The sequence below is a fragment of the Tamandua tetradactyla genome, chromosome 15, assembly GCF_023851605.1.
Source record: "Tamandua tetradactyla isolate mTamTet1 chromosome 15, mTamTet1.pri, whole genome shotgun sequence".
NCBI classification, from domain to species: domain Eukaryota; kingdom Metazoa; phylum Chordata; class Mammalia; order Pilosa; family Myrmecophagidae; genus Tamandua; species Tamandua tetradactyla.
The window spans coordinates 73,842,147-73,866,187 of record NC_135341.1 but is presented as its reverse complement, the minus strand read 5'-3'; the positions used below and the strand labels follow the sequence as shown (position 1 = coordinate 73,866,187).

The window sequence follows — 24,041 nt, the reverse complement described above, 5'->3', positions numbered from 1 at the left end:
TAAAAGTTTCTAGATGCTTACTCTCAATTTCTGTACTTATATCTTCACAGATCAGTAAAAAACAATTTGTGGACTGGCATCCATCCACAGATGGTACTTTGTGTTACACTGGCCTAGAGCCTTTCTACTCAAAATATGCTGTATGGACCAGCAGCATTGTCATCACTGGCGAGTCCATTAGAAATGCAGAATCTCAGGCTCCACCCTAAAACATAATTTCATCTGAACTACATTTCAACAAGTTTCGTGGTGATTGGTAAGCTCCATCTCTTTAAGAGGATCACAGGACTGTGTCATCTTTATACGATCACACAAGATCACCAGCATGTGCCAAGGTTGGAAATGAGGCAGGTAGAAATTGTATTTAATTGCTCATCCTGGATACCAAATAAGAACTCTATAAGAAAGAGTGAGTTCAGGAGGCCTCCAGTCACCCTGCTTTCTAGTGCTGAGATTTTGGTTAGGGGACTTGGCCATGAAAAAAGTCTCACCACATTATTATCAGGGTATAAACAGGGTATGACCAGGATATGCTTCGTACCTCTCCCCATTTCACCACCTAATTTATGCATTTGTATTATCTGCAGAAGCAAACATTTGTTAAATTATCAATACTAGTAGCAAACATTAACTTATTAAAATAAAGAGGAACTGCTAAATGATGACTTACGTCTGATTGAGTATATGAATGGCTTAATAAACTTCACAATATAATCCAGATCTGGTTTATGAATTCTCCCAAGCTGTATCAGATGGTGTTCAAGTGGGTGGCTGGCTAACTCTTCCATGTCCTCCTTATGGGTAGAGCCCAGGGAAATCACAAATATGACATAGCCTTGGCATTTGGCTATCAGAGCCATCTTCTCTAAGAATTCCTTTCTGTCATGATTTTCTCCAGCTGAGACCACAAAGATGACCTTGTGTTTTCTTAGGTTACTTGTTTCTGAGAAGAGATTTTCCATAGCCCACAGTAGGGCATGGCCAATAGTGGCTTCTCCATTTAGCTGGTGGAGGGAATTCTGGATGTATCTCTTCATTAGGACGTGGTTATTATAAGCTGTAAAGTCGAACTCTGTTTTCACGTGACCTTTCTTCCTCCCAGAAATATCCCAAGGAGAATAGCTCAACAAGGCAATCCTATCACCAGAGTCTGAGGTTAAAGGATCTGAAGAAATATTGAAGTTTTCAATCACTGAGCTCACCAAGACTTTCATGGCCTTAAATTCATCATTTGCTACATTCTGAGAATTATCCAAGACGAAGGCTACATCCATGTATGCATTTTCAGGTAAATAAGTCTCTTTAGCACAAACATTTGGAAAACATTTATCTGAAAACACACAGAGAGACGCATTATCAGTTCAACATCAGCAGTGTTGAGATCTTCAAGTGATTCAGTGACTTCTTGCCAATAAGTAATAATTTGATCAGCTTTTCTCCAGTTGCAACCATTTAAATTAATAAGGAGTTTTCAATATCCTAATATTTCTTTGGTTACTAAAAGACAATTTGGGAAGGTGTTTGGTGTTAAAACAAATAAAACAAAATAGAGCTTCTATTGCTAAGAGATTTTAAATGGAGTTGAGAAGTCATTCTGGAGGTTACTTTTAGAAAAGAGCACAAGTTGCCAAAGCTTCAAGCAGCAATATTCCTCAAAACCCTAAGGACAACTGGATACCATAAAAAGACACCAGATAAAGAAATCAGTTAATTATCTAATGTAAAGGACAATTAGAGTATCCCAAATAGCCACCAACCACAAACAGCTTGTATAATGTTCTTTTCTTTTAAAACCTGGCCCAGAAATGTCAACGTAGGGCATGATTTAAATTGCTACCTGAATCTATGTTCCTGGAACTGCAATTCTAAATAAATGCCTTTATTGTCCCCCAGCTCAATTTGTTATTTCTAGGTTGACATTGGCGAAAGCAGAAAGCAGCATAGCATGTATCCCTGCAGTCCACAAGTCATTTACAAGCTCATTTAGGAAATAATTTCAATATTTTAGAGGCTTTTAATGCAAACTACCAAATTGCTCCTAAGAAAGGCTATGTCAATAAGCCAATTTCCACATTCTAAGGAAACTCAAACATTATGAGATGGAAACCTTGACATATGGTGTTGGAAAACCATAAAACTGAAGATGGAACAAACAATCAAAAATATAAATCTCTGAAAAGCCAGATCCAATAACTCACCCACAAGGCATTTATGCTTTTCACCACAATTATGTTCATCCTGTTAGTCTTACCATAGCAAAGTGTACAGCGCCGAAGTCTTTCTAATGGTTCATATTCCCCATTTGAAGGAACTGGAATTACCTGAAATGTTCCAGTGTTGTCAAACTGCAATGAAAAAAAAAAAGTAGACACTTGTTTGCTCATTTTCTTTAGTGATTATTAGGAACCCATTGTGTACTTTAAAATTAGCTTGTAAAACACCCAACTGATCACTATTACCTTCCATTACAGCCCTTTGCTCTATTCAGGGCATTTTCCCTGCACTCTCTCCTTTTTATCCTGAATATAACCCAAAGAAGTAATTAGAATAGGTCTCAGCATCCCCATTTTACCATGAGAAAATATTATAAGATAACCTGACTGGATTTACTCAATGGAGTGAGAATGAAAATCCTAACTCTTATTTTCAAGCTTGCACTTATGCATGGAATCTTAACATGCTTCTGATTATACAACAGCTTTGGAAATTGAGCCCCGCAGAAATTTTATATTCACAAGTTTCCTTTGACCTCTTTAAATGGTGACTGTACCTATTCCCACTCCAGTCACATCATCTAGAAGGCATTTCTTTCACATGTTAAGTGGACCTTCCTAATCACAATTCCCATTAAATGTATTTCTAGGGTGGGCCACGGTGGCTCAGCAGGCAGAGTTCTGGCCTGCCATGATGGAGACCTGGGTTTGATTCCTGGTGCCTGCCCATGCAAATCTATTTCTAAAGTCAGCAGACAGAAGATACCGTCTATTCTAAAATTCATGGTAGCATACTGCCTGATTTCATCTGTTTCTTCATTATATTTTTGCTTTGATACTCACTGATATAGACAATACATATAAAATCCATCCAACCATCCATTCATCCATCCATTCATTCATTCAGTGAGTCAATAACTATGTATTTATTTACTCTATATGAGGCACCTTGCAAGGCAGACACTTTTATATTACAATGAAAGAAAGTGATCATTCGCAGGTGATCCTGAGGCTATCTCTCAATCCACAAACATGCTCATGCTTTTTCTCTTTCTCCCTTGGGAAGTTAAGGGGTTAGAGAATCCAGACCTTTTGCTTTTCTGTAAAGTGCTGGGTGAGCAATTGGGAATATTTATAATCATTCTAGCATTATGATTAAATAAAGTATGTACTACATTCCTATTCTCTTGCTTTTTATGGAATTGGATGCTTTAGGTATTATTTTAGATTTGGTCTTGTTGTGTCCTCAGGTAAAAATTAAATGCTGATTTGGTAAGCCAGAGTTTACTCACAGGAATAAACATGCTAAAATGCAAATGCACAAATGACAAATCTATGATTTGGGGCATACAATGTACAAAGATATAAGTGATAACAAGAACAGAAAAATAGTGAGGAAACAGAGGGGTATAGAAAAGTACGTGCCTATGCTATTGAAGTCAAATTGGTATCAAACCAAACGTGATTGTTATATATTTTGGATGTTAAATTTTGACCCCATGGGAACCACAAGTAAAATAGATGATGAATATATCCAGATAGAAAAGAGAATGTACTCAGTATTGTACAACACAAAAAAGCAAATAAATATAAAAAGTAGGTATCAATGGAAAAATTGAGGAGCAAAAATGATATGAGACCTACAAAGGCTAAATAGCAAAATGACAGAAGAAAGTCCTATATTATCCATAGTGACTTTAAATGTTAATTGCTTAAACTCTCCAGTCAATAGGCAGAGATCGGCAGAATGGACTAAAAAGGAATGCCTCGACTATATGCTGTCTGCAAGAGATACACCTTAAAGTCAAAGGTAATATGTAGGTTGAAAGTGAAATGATGGAAAAAATATATCATGCAAGTAGTAACCAAAAGAGCTGGGGGTAGCTATAATAATATCAGACCAAGGAGACTTTAAGTAAAAAATAGGTATGAGGGGCATTATATATTGATAAAGCAGACATTCAACAAGCAGATGTAACAATTATAAATATATATGCACCTAACAGGAGAGCCCCAAAATATATTAAGCAAGCACTGACAGTTTTGAAGGTAGAAATTGATAGATCTACATTAATAGTGGGAGACTGTAATACACCACTCTCACTAATAAATAGAGCATCTAGTCAGAAGATTAGTAAGAAAGTACAGGGACTTGACTGATACACTAAACCAAAGAGACCTAACAGACATATAGGACACTGCACCCAATGAAAGAGAATATATGGTCTTGTCAAGTGCACATGCATATTTCTTCAGGAGAGACTATATGTTGGGTCACAAAACAATTTGCAATACATTAAAAAATATTGAAATCATACAATGTATATTCTCCAACCACAATGGAATAAAGTTAGAAATCAACAACAAAGGGAAAAATGGAAAATTCCTGTATATGTGGAAATTAAATAACATACTGTTAACAATGGGTTAAAGAGGAAATCAGAAGCAAAATTAGGAAACATCTTGAGATGAATGAAACTGAAACTACAACACACCAAAACTGCAAAGGCAGTGCTGAGAGGGAAATTTATAGCTCTAAATGCTTAATTAAAAAGCAAATGACTTCGAATCACAGACCTAACCTCAAAACTGGGCAAACTAGAAAAAGAATGACAAACTAAACCTAAAGTGAGAAGGAAGGAAATAATGAAGATTAGAGTGAAGATAAATGAAATAAAAAGAAAAAAACAAACAAGAGAGAAACACTAAAACCAAAAGTTGACTCTTTGAAAAGATTAATAAAACTGACAAACTTTTAGCTAGACTGACAAAGAAAAAGAGAAAGAAGAAATAAAGAAAGAAAATCAGAAATGAAAAGAGGGATATTACCACTAGCACTGCTGATAGAAAAAGGATTATAAGAGGACACTATGAACAACTGATGAAATAAATTCTTAGAAATACAACAAATTATCTATATTGACTCAAGAATTAAAAATTTCACCAAACCAATTATTAGTAAGGAGAGTGAATAAACAATCAAAAATCTCCCACAAAGACAAGTCCAGGACCAAAGGGCTCCATAGTAGAAATCTACTTTGGTGGTTTGAAGCTATATGTACCCCAGAAAAACATGTTTTTAAATCTAACCTATTTCTGTTGGTTGAACCAATTGTGAGTAGGACCTTTTGTTGAGTATATTTTAATTAAGGTGTGACCCACCTCATTTAGGATGGGTCTTAATCCTATTATTGGAGACCTTTATAAGAGAATGAAATACAGAGAGAGAGAGAGAGAGAGAGAGAGAGAGAGAGAGAGGAGAAAAAGCCATGGAAGCAAGAAGCTGAAAGCAATGAAACCTGGAAGAGAAGGGAGAGACAAGCATTTGTCACCATGTGCCTTGCCATGTTGGAGAGGAGCACCAGGATCACTGGCAGCCTGTTTTTGGGGGAAAAAAAGAGATTTCATCAAATCTCATTGAAAAAGAGACTGCCATTAAAGATGCCTTAATTTGGATATCTCCACAGCCTCAAAGCATAAGCTAATAAATTCCCATTGTTTAAGCCAACTTATTTCATGGTATTTGCTTGGAGCAGCCTAGGAGACTAAAACATCTAACAAACATTCTATGAAGACTTAACTCCAACTCTGCTCAACCTCATCCAAAAACTTGAAGAGGAGGGAACACCACCTAATCCATTCTGTGAGGCCACGCTTATACAAAAGCCAGATAAAAATACCACAAGAAAAGAAAACTACTGACCAATATCTGTTACGAATATAGATGCAAAAATCATCAACAAAGTACTAGTAAATTGAATCCAACAGCATATGAAAAGTATTACATACCACAATCAATGAGATTGATCCCTGGTATGCAAGGTTGTTTCAACATAAGGAAATCAACTAATGTAAAACACCACATTAACACAATGAAGGAAAAAAATGTTCATTTCAATTGTTGCAGAAAAGGCAGTTGACAAAATCCAGCATCCTCTCTTGAAAAAAATACTTAGGACACTAGGAATAGAAGGAAACTTATTCAATATGATAAAGGGCATATATGAATACCCACACCCAACATCACATTTAATGATGAAAACTGAAAGGTTTCCCCATTAAGATGAGGAACAAGACAAGGATGCTCACTGTCACCACTGTTATTCAATAATGTACTGGAAGTTCTTGTCCAGAGCAATTACGCAAGAAAAAGAAGAAAAAAAAGTATCCTAATTGAAAAAGAAGAAGTAAAACTTTCTCTGTTTGCAGACGACATGATCCTACACACAGAAAATCCTAAAAAATCTACAACAAAACTCCCTAAACTAAGAAATGAATTCAGCAAAGTGGCAAGGTACAAGAGCAACACCCAAAAATCAGCACTGTGTATGTATACAAACAATGAACAACTGGATGAAGAAATCAAGAAAAATATCCATTTTTCATTTACAACAGCAAGTAAAAGAATAAAATATTTAGGAATAAATCTAACAAGGATTTAAAGGACTTGAACACAGACTACAAAATATTGCTAAAGGAAACCAAAGAAGACTTAAATATCTTGAAGGACATTCCATGTTCATGGATTAGAAGACTAAATATTATTAAGATGTCAGTTCTACCCAGAACAATTTATACATTCAACATAATATCAATAAAATTCCAACAACATTGTTTGCAGAAATGGGAAAGCCAATCATCAAATTCAGGCTATTTTTAGGACTCATGCTTCCTGATCTTAAAACTTATTATAAAGTCACAGTAATCAAAATGGTATGGTATTGGCTCAAGGACAGACATATGGACCAATGGAATAGAATTGAGAGCTCAGAAACCAACAGTCACATTTATGGCCGACTGATTTTTGATAAGGTGGCAAAGACCACTCAATTGAGATAGAATAATCTCTTCAACCAGTGGTCCTGGGAAAAATTGGATCTCCATTTGCACAAAAAGGAAAGAGGGCCCTTACTTTACATCTTATACAAAAATCAACTCAAAATGGATCAAAGACCTAAATATAAGAGGTAGAAGTATCAGATTCCTAGAAGGAAATATAGGGAAGCATTTTCAGTATTAGGCAATGGTTCCTTAGACTTTAAACCTAAAGCACAAGCAAAGAAAAAAAAGAGAAATGATACTTCATAAAAATGTTTAAAAATTGGGTTCAAAGGACTTTATCATGAAAGTAAAATGACAACCTTACCAAAGGGAGTAAATATTTGGAAACCACATATTTGATAAAGGTTTAAAATCCAGAATATATAAGAAAATCCTTCAATTTAACAACAAAAAGATAAACCCAAGTTAAAAGTGGGCAAAAGATCTAAACAGATATCTCTTCAAAGAAGATATACAAATGTTCAAAAGGCACATGAAATGATGCTCAATATCATTAGTCATCAGGGAAATGCAAATCAAAACCACAAAACCATGAGATACTCTTTCATACCCATTAGAATGGGTTTATTTAAAAAGTGGAAAATGATAAGTGTTGGAGAGGATGTGTAGAAATAGGAATAATCATTTACTGCTGGTGGCAACGTAAAATGGTGCAGCCGCTGTGGAGGAGTTTGGTGTTTTCTCGGAAAGCTAAGTATAGAACTACCATATGATCCAGGAATCCCACAACTAAGCATTTACTAAAGAATAAAAAGCAGGGAGATGAACAGATATTTTCACATGGATGTTCAGAGCAGTATTATTCACAATTGCCAAAAGATGGAAGCAATCTAAGTGACTATCAACTGATGAATGCATAAATATTTGTGGTATATACATATAGTGGAATAGTCAATCATTAAAAGGAATGAAGTCCTCATACACGCTACAACATGGATGAACCTAGAAGACAACATGTGGAGTGAAATAAGCCAGAAGCAAAAGGACAAATATTATGTGCTCTCACTTATTTGGAATAATTAGAATAAGCAAACTCATAGAGTCAGCATCGAGAACACAGTTCACCAGAGGAAGGGGTAGGGATAGAGAATGGGATGATAAGGTTTTAAATGCACAGGATTCCTATTTGTAATGATGGGAATGTTTTGGTATATATGGCGGTGATGGTAGCACAGTACTGTGAATGTAATTAACAGCACCGAAATACATTTCTGAATGTGCTTAAAAGCAGAAATATCAGATTGTATACATGGCAACAGAAAAATAATGAAAAAAAACACATGGATCTAAACTGTCCAAACAGTGAACCCTAAGTTAAGCCATGGACTATAGTTAATAGAACCACTATAAAAATGCACTATTATCAATTATAACAAATATCTCATGCCAATAGAAGGTGTTGATGGTGGGGCAGTATGTGAGACTCCTGTATTTTGTGCATAACTGTTCTGTAAACCTGGAACTTCTCTAATAAAGAAAAAAAGTAGTAGAAGAATTAATGGAGAAATCCTTAACCTTTTTTGGTGGGAAGGTCATAGATCACTCTGAGAATCTCTGCCTCTAAGAGCAAGAGAACCTCTTTGGGGAGAAATGTTCATACACATCAAATATTTTGCACAACTGCAGGGGTTCAAAGATTCTGTTGACTTCATTAATCATGAGTTAAGCCTGTTTAATGAGAAACCCCAGGTCAGCTGACAGCTGGTAGAGAATGACACCCAGGGCTTTTATGTCAGACAGATCTGAGTTCAAATGTTCATTTAGCCACTTCGTAGGTATACCAAATTGGATAGGTCATTTTAACTCTATGGGTCTCAGTTTGCTCATCTGTAAAATGGAGATAATAACTGCATTCACTTCAGAGGGCTTGAAGATGTAAGAATATGGATGTAAAGCTCTTGGGCCAATGCCTGGCACATGGCAGGAGCTGAGCAAATATGGCTGCTCTTCTTACCGACAGCTGTTATTGGAGTTCATGGACACTGGCAATAAAACAGCCGTGTATGCTGCCAAAGGGATCAAGAGGCCACACGCCTCTCCCGAATCCCCACAACTCCCATCCTGCCCCATTGATACCACTACCTTAAAAATCAAGAAGCTGCCAAAGGAAGTTCTTACCCCAAAAGCTTCATCAGGGAAGATCCTTTCATCAAAAGCAAAGACCACTGGGCTGATATCGAGGGCACTGAACTCCATGGTGGCTGTGATGATGGAAGACTTACTGGTGGCTTGCCCAGCACTAAAAAACACGGCGACCCTCCTGACGTTAGCTCCTGCATACGTCCGCTTGAAAACATTCCGGGCCACAAACCTCATGGTGTTCCCAATGTCCTGAGTCTTTGTTGGGACTTGATATTTTATCTGGGAAAGAAGCTGGAGGAGTTGCTTCTTTCTATGATAGTCAGACCAACGTATGAGATAGCTGATGTCTGAGTCATAGGAAATTACAGCAACTCTTGCTCCCAAAGGGCAATTATTTTCCCTGATGTTAAGGTCATCGACAATGGAAATGATGATGTCTCTTGTTTCATTAAATCTCTGTTCTGTGATACCAGAGGACTGATCCAGGGCAAATACCAGTTCTGTTGGATACACTGGACACTTTTCTACCAAAATGAAAACCAAGAGTATTAAGTTATTTCATGGTGTCAAAGGCCTCTCCCACACTCTTTGCTCCTATGGGGTGCTCAGTGAGGTCCAGGAAAGTGTCAAGTGCTTCATGCAGTTCTAAAACTGGAGGGACCCATATGCAAAGGAAGGAAAGGACGCTGCTTGGCACACTTAAAAATATTTATATAAATATAGGGCATTATGCTCAGGCTTTACAGCCCATGATCAGTCTGCCACTTAAAAGGAAATGGCAGGGGTGGTGTGATAATGGCTCAGCAGGCAGGCTTGCCTGCCATGCTGGAGAGCCAGGTCCTGGTGCCTGTCCATGCAAAAAAAAAAAAGGGAAATGGCAGGGAATTTTTTTTGGAGGATGGGAAAACTTTTCAGTATCCTGACTTGATTGTTTCAGTGTTCCAGTGGTTGCTTGAATCTATGCCTTTGTTAAAATTCAGAACAGAATACATATGAGAAAAGAGAAATTTACTGTATGCTCATTTAAGAAAAGGAAATTAAAGTTAATTGAGGATTTTGATAATCCACTCCTCCCAAAAATCTTCAGAAATGTTCTAGTAGTAATGATGAAGCCAGTTGAACATTTTCATCCACTTTGCAACGTATCTTGAGTATTCAGCATATGAAACAGAGAGTGACTCTGCGAGATCTATGCAGAGATGAAACAAGTACAGGTCAGCCCTCAAGAAGCATTTGGGGAGGATCTTTAAAGTATAAGGTTTAAAGTGACTGTTAGTCTGAATGAGGTTTCAGAGGACAAAGAGGCTGTTTCCAATCACCACTATCTTGGGGATTCAAGAAAGTCAGCTTTGGAATGAAAGCCAGGGCAGTAGAGCCTCTTCCAGGAGGAGGGAATAGCCCAGGTCAAGGCACTGTCTACAGTTCCCCCAACTCGATGCTAATAACATGACTGATCTTTAGGGATTTCAAGGGCATCTGCTCTCTGTATCATACTAACTCTTGAGTGTTCCTGTTAAACTCTGAACTACAGGAAGAGCAAAAAGGACTAACAAACCAACACACCCCCAACTACATAGGCTAAATCCCAGAGCACCTTAAACTCAAAGTATCCTGTGGGTCAATGACTATTCTTAGTAATAGAAATGGGAGAGGAATTATGTCCAAATCAACATGTATTTAAAATCTAGGAATTTTACTGTAAAGAAATTAAAAAATGGAAAAGCTAATAAAGAACTTTTGAAGCAGAAAAATGAAATACTCCTTATTTCTTAGCCCTATGCTAAAAATCATGGGTGAAACAGTAGAAGAAAAATGTTTGAGATGAACTACTATCATCATCATCTCAAGTTCTCTGGGATGGCAGGAACTTAAACCTATTCTTTTGATTCTTCCCTGCCCTCAGTGCCCAGAGGGTACCTGACCCATTAATTCAAGCCTGCGGTGTTTTATTGAGCACTTACATGCAAGGAGGCAGTTTTTACTGAGTTAGAGTAAATGACTCCCTATTTAGAACAAGCTCAAAGACCTTGGGGCTCTACTTCATCAAGCCTCTAGGAGACCAGGAGCTCCTGAAGTTGACATAACTGACTTCAGTAGCAATGCCATTGGAAGGATTTAAGGTGCCATGGAACACTGACTTTAGAATAATTCTTGGAAAATCATCCAGGGCCAGAGTAAGCTTTATAAGGCTGAACTTAGTGAGCTGAAAGGTATGAATGTGGGTCAGAGGGAGGAAAGGAAACATTGTGCATCCAAGAAGCTGGGGCCAATGGGGTCAGCAGCAGACAGAGCCACAGAATGTGGAGGAGTCAGAGAAAACCCTGTTCATTGAATTTCCCAGGAACACAGAGCCCACCTTGTGAAGAAATTGTGACAGGACCTAGAAAGAACATAATGTAAAGGTACTAGGGCTCACATTTTACAATCAGGCTAAAGCACAAACAAACAATGACATTAGCAGTTATGGACATCATCGAAAAACATCAGGGTTTGCATGGAATGAAGCCCTTCCCTTGGGCTTCTCTCAAATGGGCTTGTCAGAGAGCATTAATTATTTCAGCAAGAAATAGTAAGAATACTCACCTTTCCAACAAGCTATAAAAGGACAGAGAGAGAGAGAAGTGAGTTATTATTTTGGCACAGAGACTAAAAGTAATCCAAAAAACAAAATTTCAACAAAACAATATTTTATTTGGCTCAAATTGCAAATAAGGTCAAGTCCTAAATTACAGGAAGCCAATGCTGAAATGTTGAGAAAAACATGCAGAGAATTTTCCTAAATTGTGAGCCATGGTCAGCAGACTTTAGTAGATTCTTGGTGAAATAAGAAACACTGATCATTTGCCTTGGAAACAGAATAGATGAGCCCCTATTAAATGGCAAGATAGCTGACATTCAATTTGTTTTGTCTCTCTGCCCATGGCCTTCTGAGAGTCATTCAGAAATGCAAGCCTAAAATATGGGGTCTTATTTTCTTTCCTGAAGAACACATTGGGAACCTCTATTTTCCTGCAAAACTACAGGGATTTTCAAATGAACTTTTATCTCAGCTACAAATACAGATCCTCTGAGTAAATCTCCATGCAGAGAGGAGGGGAAAAACCCAAGGGCTCCTCCTGAGCCAAACAGCATCTGGTTTCTCTAAGTGATTTACTCTATAAGCCTGTGATGAAACAGGGGAAATCTTGATAAATCTTAAGACGCCCAGACCTGACAATTTCCATGTCCGTTTTACTGAATTACCGGGAAATAAATGAGTCACTCCACTATAATAAAAGATTTTATTAACACTGGCAACAAAATGGTCTCTCATCCTCTTGACCCACAGCACATGCTCCCCTCTCATCAATCTTACGACTGCCTTTTGATCGTATTAATCCTGCCACTAAATCATAGCCATGAGACGCTAACTTCCAGCAGGCCCACACATAAGCCACAGCCTCCACGGTATCTCAAGGCCTAACTAAGATCCTTGTATTCTGGCTGAGACCCTCAAAGCCAGCCACAAGCTTAGAAGCCCAGGCTCTGGAAGTCGGCACATTCTGGGTTTGAGTTTGGAAATGCTGGGGTGACTCGGGGTAAATTTCATGACTTCTTCTAGTGTGTTTCTCATTTTAGGTATTTTTCCTAAAAATCCCCTTTACTTAAGTCTGTCTCTCCAAAACTGTAATCCATCGAGTCCTCCTGTTTTATTCTTAAACACCCAGCCACCAGCCCTTAAACCTGTGTGGCAGAGAACTGCTGCAGAGGTTATGAGTGAATGATATTAGGCCAGGGGTCCCCTCTTACTGCACCTTGGTGACCTGACCTATAAAGTGAGGCCATCTGAATTAGCTCTAAGGGCCTAACAGCCTTGATCTTGGTTCTGTGGTCTGGAGTGCGATGTTCTCCAACCAGTATCATGTCCAGTTATAGAACTCTTCTGTTCCCAATTTCCTGCCATTCTCTTTCATTTAGTGTTGGGAAACACCTCTCTGCAAATCTCAAAGCCTCCAAGGACCAGTCCTCACCTCCTAGCCCCTTCTATCTACCCATGGTCTTCCTTGTGAAGACTTTACTGGGTTGAATAATGTTCCTCACAAGTTCACATCCACAGGGAACCTCAGAATGCGATCTTTTGGACATAGGGTCTTTGCAGATGTGATTAGTTAAGATGAGATCCTACCGGATTAAAGTGGAACCTAAAGCCAATGACTGGTGTTCTTACAAGGTCATCTTACAAGGTCATGTGAAGACACAGAGAGACACATAAGGAGAATGTTATGTGAATGCACACAGAGATTGGACTTATGCTGCCACAAGCAAGGACTGTCAAGGACTGCCAGCCACCACCAGAAGCTATGAGAGAGGCATGGGGCAGATTTTCCTTCAGAGCCCCCAGAAGGAAAGAACTCCAGAAGTGTGACGGAATAAAGGGCTGTTGTTTTAAGCCACCCAGTTTGTGGTGATTTGTTACAGCAGCTCTATGATATGAAAACAGAAGACATCACTTGATTTTACTGAGAAGACTGGAAATATCTTGAAGAAGTCTGATCCCCACACTAAACCAACCTTCAAGGGCTCTCTCTGGCTGTGGTACCAGACCCTGGTTCTCACCTCCTCCTATGTGCTCAGGAGTAGAAACCTTTCTATCTTTCACTTGTATTCCTCCTTTGAGGCTTCTCTCAATTGGCTTCTTTTTGCTTCCTTTCAAGCTGTCCATGTTTTCACTTTTGGTGGGAATTCCCATCTCTGGAATACCATGTTTCTGCACCCTGGTCCTATTTTTTTTTTGACAAGATGACTTCCTGAATTCATCCTTTGAGCTTCTGTTTCTGAGTCTCTAGTTTCACAACCTTAAGAGCCTCCTCCATCCATGTCATCTTAAGGCCCACCAGCATTTGAGTGACCTTGGCATCTGAGTCTCCCTGTCTGACCCTGCACCATTAGAGCCTCATTTCATCAGCTGCATGCAAATTGCTTCAATTTAGGGCTGATACAACAGTCCCCGACCTCTAAAATGTTGAAATTCATCTTTTCCTTTCATAATTCCTCCACTCCTCCCTCAGCCCACAGTGATGAGCCTGTTCCCCTCCTGTTTTACAGTTCTTTAAAAACTCTTTTGGGGTGGGTCCTTTACTTGCCACACAATTGCAGTCATTACATTTTTATCCGTTCTTCATCAATTAAGTCTCTCAGAATTTCCTATTTTGTGTCTGTCTGAATGAGACTGTACATGTATAAACTACGTGTTGGAAATGAAAACATGAGAAGAAAGACAAATTACCTAAAATTCCACCACCTAATACAACAAATTTTCTTCCACTTTTCCTTCTAGCAGTTGTTTCTATTTGTGTATATATGTATATTTCCTCATGCAATCATAATGAGAATTCAATTTGATTTTTATTTTTTAATGCCAATAATTTCCATATTCTGACTGAGTCTTTACAAAAACCATAGCTGCTTATATTTCAAATAGACCATGTCCCATAACTTAATTATTCTACAATTGTAAATAGCCTAAATGCATGACCATTTTTCTCTAATAAATAATACCTCATCAAATATGCTTACATATATGTTTTCCATCTTTTGCCTTAAATCCTTAGGATAAATGTTCAGAAATGAGATCACTGCTCCTTTTCTATATCATCTTCCCTCTTCCTCATAATCAAAGACAACCTAGCTGTCAATAATAGCTTTATTCCTTTGCTGAAACACTTTTCTTGCTGCTTTCCATCACTCTCCATAACCAGACTCAACCACCTCTCTCCAAAGAGTTTTCCTTAATAACTAACCAACCAACTAACACACAAACACACAGACCAAACGTCCATGTTTATCCCTTTAACATATGTCCCCTCGATCCTTTTGCACATGATTGTTATGTCAGTGTGAGCTAACTCACACTCTTTTGGCTGGGCTCGAATTGTTTCACATGTGCATGTTTTCTCTCCTTGATGAATCACGCCTCTTGACTAAAGCACAGTCTTTATTTTTATCCCTTCCCTCCCACCTTTGATATGAGATGTCCCTACAGTAGGCACTCAGGACACGCCTGTGACTGAGGACCCCAGTTTCCCCGCCTTCACCAGGCTCCACCACCCACTGGGGCCTGGTGAATGTGCCTGCCCACAATGAGTTCATCCTAAACACCTCACCCACCACTGATGCTCTTGCTGCATGACACATTGAGAGATACTCACGACTCTTCTCCCTTATGAACTGGATCAGATCACATTGCTGTCGGGGGAAAAAAGAGAGAGAGAGAAGAAACATGAGCACAGAGAATTCTCACTGGCCCTGTTTATTTCCCAGTAGACCGGTTGGGTTTGCTAATGTGAATAAGAAAATACATACAGAATATGCAGGCTGTCCTGCCATGCCTTTAATGCCCTAGGAAAACAAAACAGAGAAAGTTATTGGTATGTGAACGAGAGTCTTCGTGGAAAAACAAAAGAAAACCAAAAACCTTAATTCATAAAAGCACAGCTGAGAGAGAGCAGTTAAAGTATTCCTGGACTGGTAGAGCCAATGCACTTTTCTCATTCGTATCAATTGTAACCTTATTTTTGTTTTACTGTTAGAGCAATTGAAGCTAGTCTACCCAGAGAGAATTGAATTATTTTTCTAGGATGATATGAAACAAAAAAACAAATATAGATATTTGTACTAAATATATAATACTTAGAAAAAGGCATTTCTCTTAAGAAAGCCTATAATCTTAAAATTGTAACCAGCAGACCTTCCAAAGAGCAGTGCAAAAGAGAGGAATTTATTGAGAATTCAGAGATACAGTTACATCACAAATCAAGGAGTTTAAAATGCATGAGAAATGATATCTCCCCCACATATGTGAAAGATTCAAAGATAATCATGTAGCAAAATGGACATGACACAAAAGAGAATATACATTAAACTCAAATGCCAAGAGGTTATGGGGCAAATGAATACAGATAGAACACTAGGCAGTGGTTCTTAATATGTTTGCATACCTGGATCCCTCAGAAAACTGATGAAAACGAGATGATTTCTTCACAAAAATACTCCCACTCAGACATGTTTTGACACGCAATTTCACTCCATCCACCCACCCACCCATTCATCCACTATCCATCCAATAAACATTAAATATCTGCTGAATGCTGGGTAGGCCTATAAAGATGTAACCATTTTTATATAAAATGGTTTTATATATAAAATATATAATAAATATTATATATTAAACATATTATATAAAATATATAATAAATATATATTAAATATATTGTATAAAATATATAATAAATATATTACATATATAATATATAATAAATATATATATAGGAATACTTTTGTGCTGCTGATGTTAGACAGAAATTTTATGGCCTCCGTGACTCTATCCATTGGGGGATCTTTTCTTTTTGATCCTAAATGGGAAACTATAAATCTCACTAAAAGATGTAGAGTCTTATCCTTTCTTTTTCAAGTTATAGCTAAGACAGAAAAGATAGTGATGCCATTTAAGCAGAAAGAACAGAGCAGGCAGCCCACATTTTTAAGAGGACCCATATTCAGAGGAGTATGTTCTGAAAAGTCGGAGGTTAAGAATAACTTTGAATGTGTTCCAAAGCAGAGGCTGAGGACAAAGGGCCCGACTCAGAGAAGACACATTCCAGTCCAGACCAGCAGGGGCCAAGTACAAGCCCAAGAAGAGGCAAGATCCCCAAATGGGAGTGGACAGGAGGACTGGACAGGAGATAAATCCAGACTTGATTTTCACCCACGTGACTAAGAATATTCACAAGTTCTTTAACGGGAGAGAAAGAAAAGCTTGTATCAGAGTGTTCTTTACAGCAAGTTGATTCTCATTTTACAATGGATTTACTCGCCCACAAAACTATGCTGTTCATTCTCCTGGTAAGGCCCCAAGTGAAAGACCCTCCACAATGCACAAGGCAAGGTAAAAAGCTAATTCTCCACTCCTTACACAGTGCGGTCTGGGTCTCCTACACAAAACACTAGTGCTGGTAACATTTAGTTCTCACCTGACTCTGCTTGTTAGAGGAGAAGGACGTGCAAATAAATCATCACAACAACAAAAAAGGCACTAAAATAGAGATATGGGTATTTGGTCAGTGGAAGATGTGCCTGCGTCTGCCTGGGAACACAAGAGGTCACATTTCTCTTAGAGAGGATAGAGTCATCGTTGAAAGTCACGAGTGTATTTCCAAATCTCTGTGAATGTAAGTTTTGAGGATAGGAAGACAATAGCAGTAGCCTATGGGGATTCCTGTCAACTTGCTAGCGGGGATGGGACTTTGCTGGAACACCTGTGTGAAGCTTATACAATCTCATCCCTATTTTTAAAGCTTCTGTAATAAATAACAGTAACAGGTAATCTTTACATTGCATTTTCTACAGTGCTCAAAGATTGTTCACGTTCTATTCTCTGATCCTCATGGCTACATTTTGAGATGGCTAGGACAGGTTATATGATCCCCATTTTAGAGAGAAACTGATTCGGAATGGTGAAAAGCAGAAACTGGACTCGAACCCAGTGCTTCTAACTTTAACTTCTGTGCCCTTCCCACTGAACACCCTAGAAGCCAATATGCACTATTCATTTCTCATAGGCATACTTACTTTCTGTCCAGGAGGGCCTGGGGGTCCCCGAAGTCCTTTTTCCCCTTTCAAGCCTGCAGTGAGCTGCAGAAGGGAACTTGTGTTAGTTACCACATGGTCTATCCATGAGGACCACCTCAGTTCTAATGAAACTTTAAAATTAAAAAAATAAAAATGAAACTATTCATTAAAATCAAGTAAACTGCTTACTTGTAATGTCAATTAGCCATTCTTAAGTACTGGTAAATATCCATTTTCCTCTGAGCCTCTTCATTTAGTGACATACTTTGCTTTGGCACTGGCTGTGCATTTAAACCTAAATTAGTCATAAACTGTGATTCGTTCTAACTAGATAAACAAGTATACTAGGGCCACAGAAACCTCACTGAAAACCTCCCACCTGCCAAAGATCAAATAAGGAAAACTATTTCCCATACATATAAGAGGACACGGTGGACTGTATCATTTCCACACTTCAAGGGGATGGATATAAATGAGAATTAAATTCATCCAGCCAGATGGAAAGTATCTATTGACTCTCATATCTTTCACACTGGTAATGACCACTGATATCGCACTTGAATTTTAAAATGAAAGGCTTGTGGGTGCATTTTAGTTTTAAGTAAGCGTAATAGTCTACTCTGCTGATCAGAAGATCTCAAGAGCCTTCCTTAAAACAAACACCCCATATGACCTAGATTCTGGATAGTGGAACCATCAGACAAACCTGAGCGACAGGGGGAAGATAGCAGCTTCATTTCCACTCTCAGGATAAATATTGTGGGCTTTAATATGTCCTTGGAAAAGACTGGAAGGCAGACTTTCTTGGAAGGCTTGGAACAGCCAATAATCAGTGTGTAAATCTTTAAAAAGTTCAGATTCACGGAACCATAGACTTGTACAGCTGAAAGTGGTCCTATGTGTCACTTAGTTCACCTGTCATGTTATAGACATGGAGGTGGGTAAAAGTGTGTTGAAGGTGACACAGCTAGCAGGCGGCAATTCGGATGCCCCTGGTTGGACTGATAATTTACATGTGTTACCATTAGAACACAAAAGCCAGAGTCTTCCAAAAACACATTTATTTTTTCTGAAATTTTAGGCTACTTACTGTCAGTCCTTTAAATCCTTTGGGTCCAGATGCCCCAGGAGTTCCAGGATCACCGTCAATACCCTGAAGATTCACATGTAAGAAACTAAGATGATAAAATAGTTGCTACAAAGGAGTAAAAAGATAATTCTCTACAAATCAAAAACTTAATTGATCTTATAACGACAATGCTATATATTAATGAAGGCCAAAACAACATTAAATATCACATCCTGTCATTTGGAACTAAGTCATCAATACACTTAGACATTCTCTGAACTATTTTTAATTTTTTTAATAATACAAATGTTTATGCATAAATATCAATATAATGACTACCCAGTTATCAAAAATACCCCATGAGAAAAGATGAAAACTAAGGAAAACTTATGGAGTATTAATTATAGCAAAGCTACACAATGAATTACTTCCTAAATTAAGAAATCGTTTCTGAAAAAATTGAAAGTAAAAAATAAATTACTCTCACTTTGGTGGGAAACCTAATTTTAGTAGTTATTTATCAATATGTTAAAGTTGATTTTTTTCAGTACATTGAAAAATGTTGCCACCCTCCCATTATCAGTAAATTAGAAAATTGATCTTCTAGAATGAAAATTTTTATCCTAAGAGTTACTTGCCCCATTCTCTACCCAAAGAAAGAACCTTTTTATTTATTTATTTTTTTGGTAATTCATCAATGGAAATTACTACTCTAAAAATGAAGTAAAAATGGGCTATTTTCATACAGTCAGTGTGATTAATCAGGAATCCCATTATTTTAACCATATTTTGTATTTTAATTTGAACATTAAATATTTGGAAGACATTATTCTAGACAACTTTTCTGTAAAAAGGAAATACTACACAGAATTCCAATATGCAAAATATATAATGTGAGCTACTCTGGTTGAAATGGAAGGTATGACTGATTCTAGAGTATGGAAATGGATTTCAGTTTGGTCACCAACAAGGAATTCTGGAAGATATTTGAGCAGGAAAGTTGTGTATAATCATGGATGTGTTTAGGGAAAAAAAAAATCAAGGGATTTTTTAAGCAATGGGATTAACTCAAGCAGGGAAAAAGTGGAAGTAGGAGATGAATAAGAAAAATATTGTAATCTTTCAAGTAAGAGGAAGTGAAAGGCCACATTAAGGAGTTACAGAGAGCAATAGACAGTGGAAGCCAATAGTATTGAAAGAGATCACCAAGGCAGAGAGACCAACGGAGAGACAAAGGACTGAACTTGAAAGGAAACCTGAACACAGGGAAGGGAAGAGAAGACCTAGAATAGAGTGAAAGAGAGAGTGAGAGGGAAGGAGAGAGAGAGAAGGAGAGAAATATGCCATGTAAGTAGGCTAAGGGGAACTAATTTAGGCTAAGAGGGTTAATTTAAGAAGGGGGACTAAGTATGGTGAATACTTTGTGTAGATTGAAGACTGAGGATGCTGAAGATTGAACGTATTTGGTCCTCATCTGGAGAAGTCTACGTAGACCTAAGTCAAAGGAATTAAGGAACTGTGATGGGGAACAGGAAAGGTTACCCTGAAGAAGGAATATAAGATGGGCCTAAAATACGTTGACCCATGATTCAGGTGCTGGGAGGGAGATGATTCAGGTGCTGGGAGGGACAGTTCTTCCTCCTACCTGGGAGAGAAGAAAGAACATACAAAGTTTTGGAATGGAGTGAGGAAGGGCAAAGTTTATGCCAGGAGGTTTTCTTTTGTCCTAACAACACAATTATATCATATCCTCCACAAGTCAAGTTTGGGGAACAAGTTTGTCAAAAATTCCTCACATATAGTCTACTCATTTAGAGCGTCATTTGAGGAGTTGGGAATGAGAAGAGAAAAGGCACATTATGCCATTAAAAAAAAAATCACTAAAGTGTTTAAATCCCCAGCAGAATCAGTTCTACTTTGATAGGAAGAAGGAGGTATAGTGAAAGACACAAAGGGGTCCAATTTCTTATACCATACATTTAAAAAGTTACTTGGGGGTCTCCTATCCTTTGGAAGATGGCGATTTCTTCACGATCAGGCTATTTCAGCAATGTGGTCTTTAGAAAAGATGACTGTCTCATCCTTGAATTGTAAAATGAGGAGCATCATCCATTTGGACAGAAAGAGCTAGATGATTTGCTCTTTGAGGGTATGAATTATGCCTTACTGCTCTTTGTAACTCCAGGGTCTTGCTCATGGTAATCAGACAATAATGTAGGTTGAGTAAATGGATGAGTGCATAAATATAATATGCACTACCTTCATCCCTTAAACCCATTCACTATTTAACCAAAAACCTTAATTATTAAAAGATTCAATACTCCAGACCAAATATATTATTTTAGAGTTCTCCTCTCTTTTCATACTTCTACTGCATGGATTAAATAGTCATTACTGCACTTCTACTTCTGGCCACCATAGAATAACAGAGATTGGATTTACCACCTTAATTAACACAACCAAACAATTAACCAAATATTCAAAACAACAATTTACAAGACACTGGACACCAGGCTGTTTAAGATAGGACAGTCTTTTCCAGTTGAAAGATTTCATAGGAGTTAGTGTAGTTCTTTCCACATAAAGCCTGGGAAAACACCTGCCCTGATTTTTTTTTCTCTTTCATTCAGGCTTACAGGGTTATCTCAATTGTCAAATAGAAGATTATGATCATGGTCATTTCAAGAGAAGACCATTGCACAGTACCTTTTGCCCCATATCTCCAGAAAATCCTCTTGGACCCTATAATTTATAGCAGAGAAGATAAATCAACACAACACATCCACATCATTTTTTTTCTTGAATTATATAGATTTGATTCATCAATTTAAAAAATCATTCTTTTCTATATTTACCTTGACTCCTTTTTGTCCCATACGACCATAGCCTGGGATACCATGATCTCCCTGTGAACACATGATTCCATTTCAATTTCTTAAAATTGAGAATTAACTGTCATCTCTAATGGGGAGATTGTGATGTTAGGAGAAAAGCACAGGGGACTTCCTGGTGGCAGGGGTTTTATCAGTAGCCTTGACCCCTGGGAATATGCATGTTGCTGACTTTTTCTCCCTTCCTGGTACCTCCCTGGCACCTCCTTGGCCAGCTTTGCTGAGACACTGCACAAGGCAGAGAGATGGTTGTTCAGAATTCATGGAGTCAGTGGCAGGGTTACTTGCCCAGAAAGTTGGGAGCTGGGCCAAAGGATATGAGTGTGTAATTCCCAAAAGGAGAATAAAAAATGGCCAATAGACACATGAAAACATTCATCCTCACTGGCAACCAAAGAAATGCAGTATGAAAGTATAACGAGATACTGATTTATTTATATCAAATCAATAAAGATGAAAAAGATGAAAAAACCAAAAAGGTGGCAATATCCATTGCTGGTGTGGATGCCCTGAAGTAAGCAACTCTTTTGCACAACACACGAGTGTGTGTGTGTGTATGTGCATGTGCATGTGCATGCTGGTTCAGATCTTCCTAAGGGCACTTTACAATAGGGGTCAAAAGCCTAAATTGAATATGCGCATGGTTTTTGATCCAACTACGCTACTTCTAGAAAGTCCTATGTAGAAATTAATTATGGTTTTCCTCAAAGATTTAGTTGGATACAAGAATGTTCACTGCCCTGCTATTTAAGACAGTGAAAAACTAGAAACAAACTCAATATCCAGTAAAAGATGTGGGTCAAATAAACTAAGAAACATACATTCAGTAGAATATCTTGATGCTATTGAAAGGAATGTTGAGGGAAAAAATTCAATGACATGGAAATATGTTCATGGTGCATTATTATTAAGACAGAAAAATCAACTACAAAGAGTATACTGCAATGATCTTATTTTTGGTATATCTAAATATTAATGATAAATACTACAAGAGGCCAAACTATGGCTAATTCTTCTTGTTCCTTTCTCCTTTTTTGTGTGCTTGGGAAATTTTCTATAATATCTATGGCTAATTTTTGTAACAAAAACTTTTTTTAAAAGGGATAAAAAAACAAAACAAAAACAAACTGTTCCTTTAATGGCAACTCTGTTGGCTGAGATATTGGTACAGCCAGACTCTCCAGAACAGAGCACAAGCTTGAAGAAGTGTTGCCACGTTTCTTGGCCCTAATCTCTTATTACTTGTTGCTACTGTGGGGTTTTGCAAAATGGGGAGAGAAATGAGTGGTGCTATTTTTCATCTGGCATGAATATATAGCCAAACTGGCTCGTAAGGGTATTGAAATGTTCTGTTCTAAGACATCCACAATCCTCTGCATTCTCCTCCCCTTTCCTGGTCTCTCTTACTTTAACAGACAGCCCTGCTATAGAAAAAGAGCTGGCTGGGGGTAGGTGGGGATGGAGGTATAGGGGGTGGGGGTGGGAGAAGAGGGGTAGGAGAAATGCCCACATCTTCTCAGATGCTGAAATGCCTTTGAAACTCAGACGCTTAGGCTAATGTTCAGTGCCTGTCTCCTGACCTCAGATCTGAGTACTTGGAGCTGGGAGAGCTAAGGGTCCCAGCACCTCATACCTGTTTTCCTCGCTGTCCAGCTTGCCCCACAGGCCCCGGGTCTCCAAGAATTCCAGGTTCTCCCTAAAAAGCGAGACCAGAGAGCTTCAGATCAGTAAAATCAAGACCAGGCTCCCACTGTAGGATGTTCTACCCAACAGATGGGGAGACTCAAGGTTTATGGTGAAGATGCATGCTTAGTGAGGGAGGGAGGGCAGGGAAGAAAGAATAATCTTCCCTAAGGCAAAAAGAAAACACCTTCTCTAGCATAGGCTGGGACTGGACCCAAATATGGCCTCTTAATGTCATAAAATGACTGAAGGCGAAGGTCCAGGGTAGGAAATTTATTCCAAAGAAAGCTGATTCACCCAGAGTGATTTGAACAGTGAATAAAAAAGTATTTGCAAAGCCTCCTTGGGGAAATGGTGAGAAAGGGGGAAAATTCAATTTCCCCAGGTGGAGAATTCTTGATATTCTCACAAGCAGTAGGGTCAACCAAAGCAATAGGCAGAGCCCTCAATCTGGGGGGTTGTTCATATGGAACTTAATCCCACAAAGCACAGCTAAACCTACTTAAAACTTGGCCTAAGAGTCACCCCCAATAGAACCTCTTCTATTGTTCAGATGTGACAAGCAATATGACAAGCAAACTCACTACCCTCCCCCTCTCTAGGTGGGACATGATTCCCAGGGGTGTGGATCTTACTGGCAATGTGGGACAGAAA

General features: G+C 38.2%; 1 protein-coding gene across 1 annotated transcript in view; it reads right to left on the bottom strand.

Moving 5' to 3' along the window:
* Window positions 1-24,041, bottom strand: part of COL6A5 (collagen type VI alpha 5 chain) — a 118,200-nt gene that overhangs the window by 27,049 nt on the left and 67,110 nt on the right. Inside the window, exons 25-35 of the mRNA XM_077130093.1 lie at window positions 23,338-23,400; window positions 21,669-21,719; window positions 21,520-21,555; window positions 18,835-18,897; window positions 17,745-17,807; window positions 15,480-15,515; window positions 15,326-15,362; window positions 11,721-11,732; window positions 9,174-9,661; window positions 2,252-2,345; window positions 671-1,330 (exon numbers count right to left, since the gene is read on the bottom strand). Coding sequence (XP_076986208.1) covers window positions 671-1,330; window positions 2,252-2,345; window positions 9,174-9,661; window positions 11,721-11,732; window positions 15,326-15,362; window positions 15,480-15,515; window positions 17,745-17,807; window positions 18,835-18,897; window positions 21,520-21,555; window positions 21,669-21,719; window positions 23,338-23,400 — 1,603 coding nt within the window. The remainder of the gene's footprint in view (window positions 1-670; window positions 1,331-2,251; window positions 2,346-9,173; window positions 9,662-11,720; window positions 11,733-15,325; window positions 15,363-15,479; window positions 15,516-17,744; window positions 17,808-18,834; window positions 18,898-21,519; window positions 21,556-21,668; window positions 21,720-23,337; window positions 23,401-24,041) is intronic.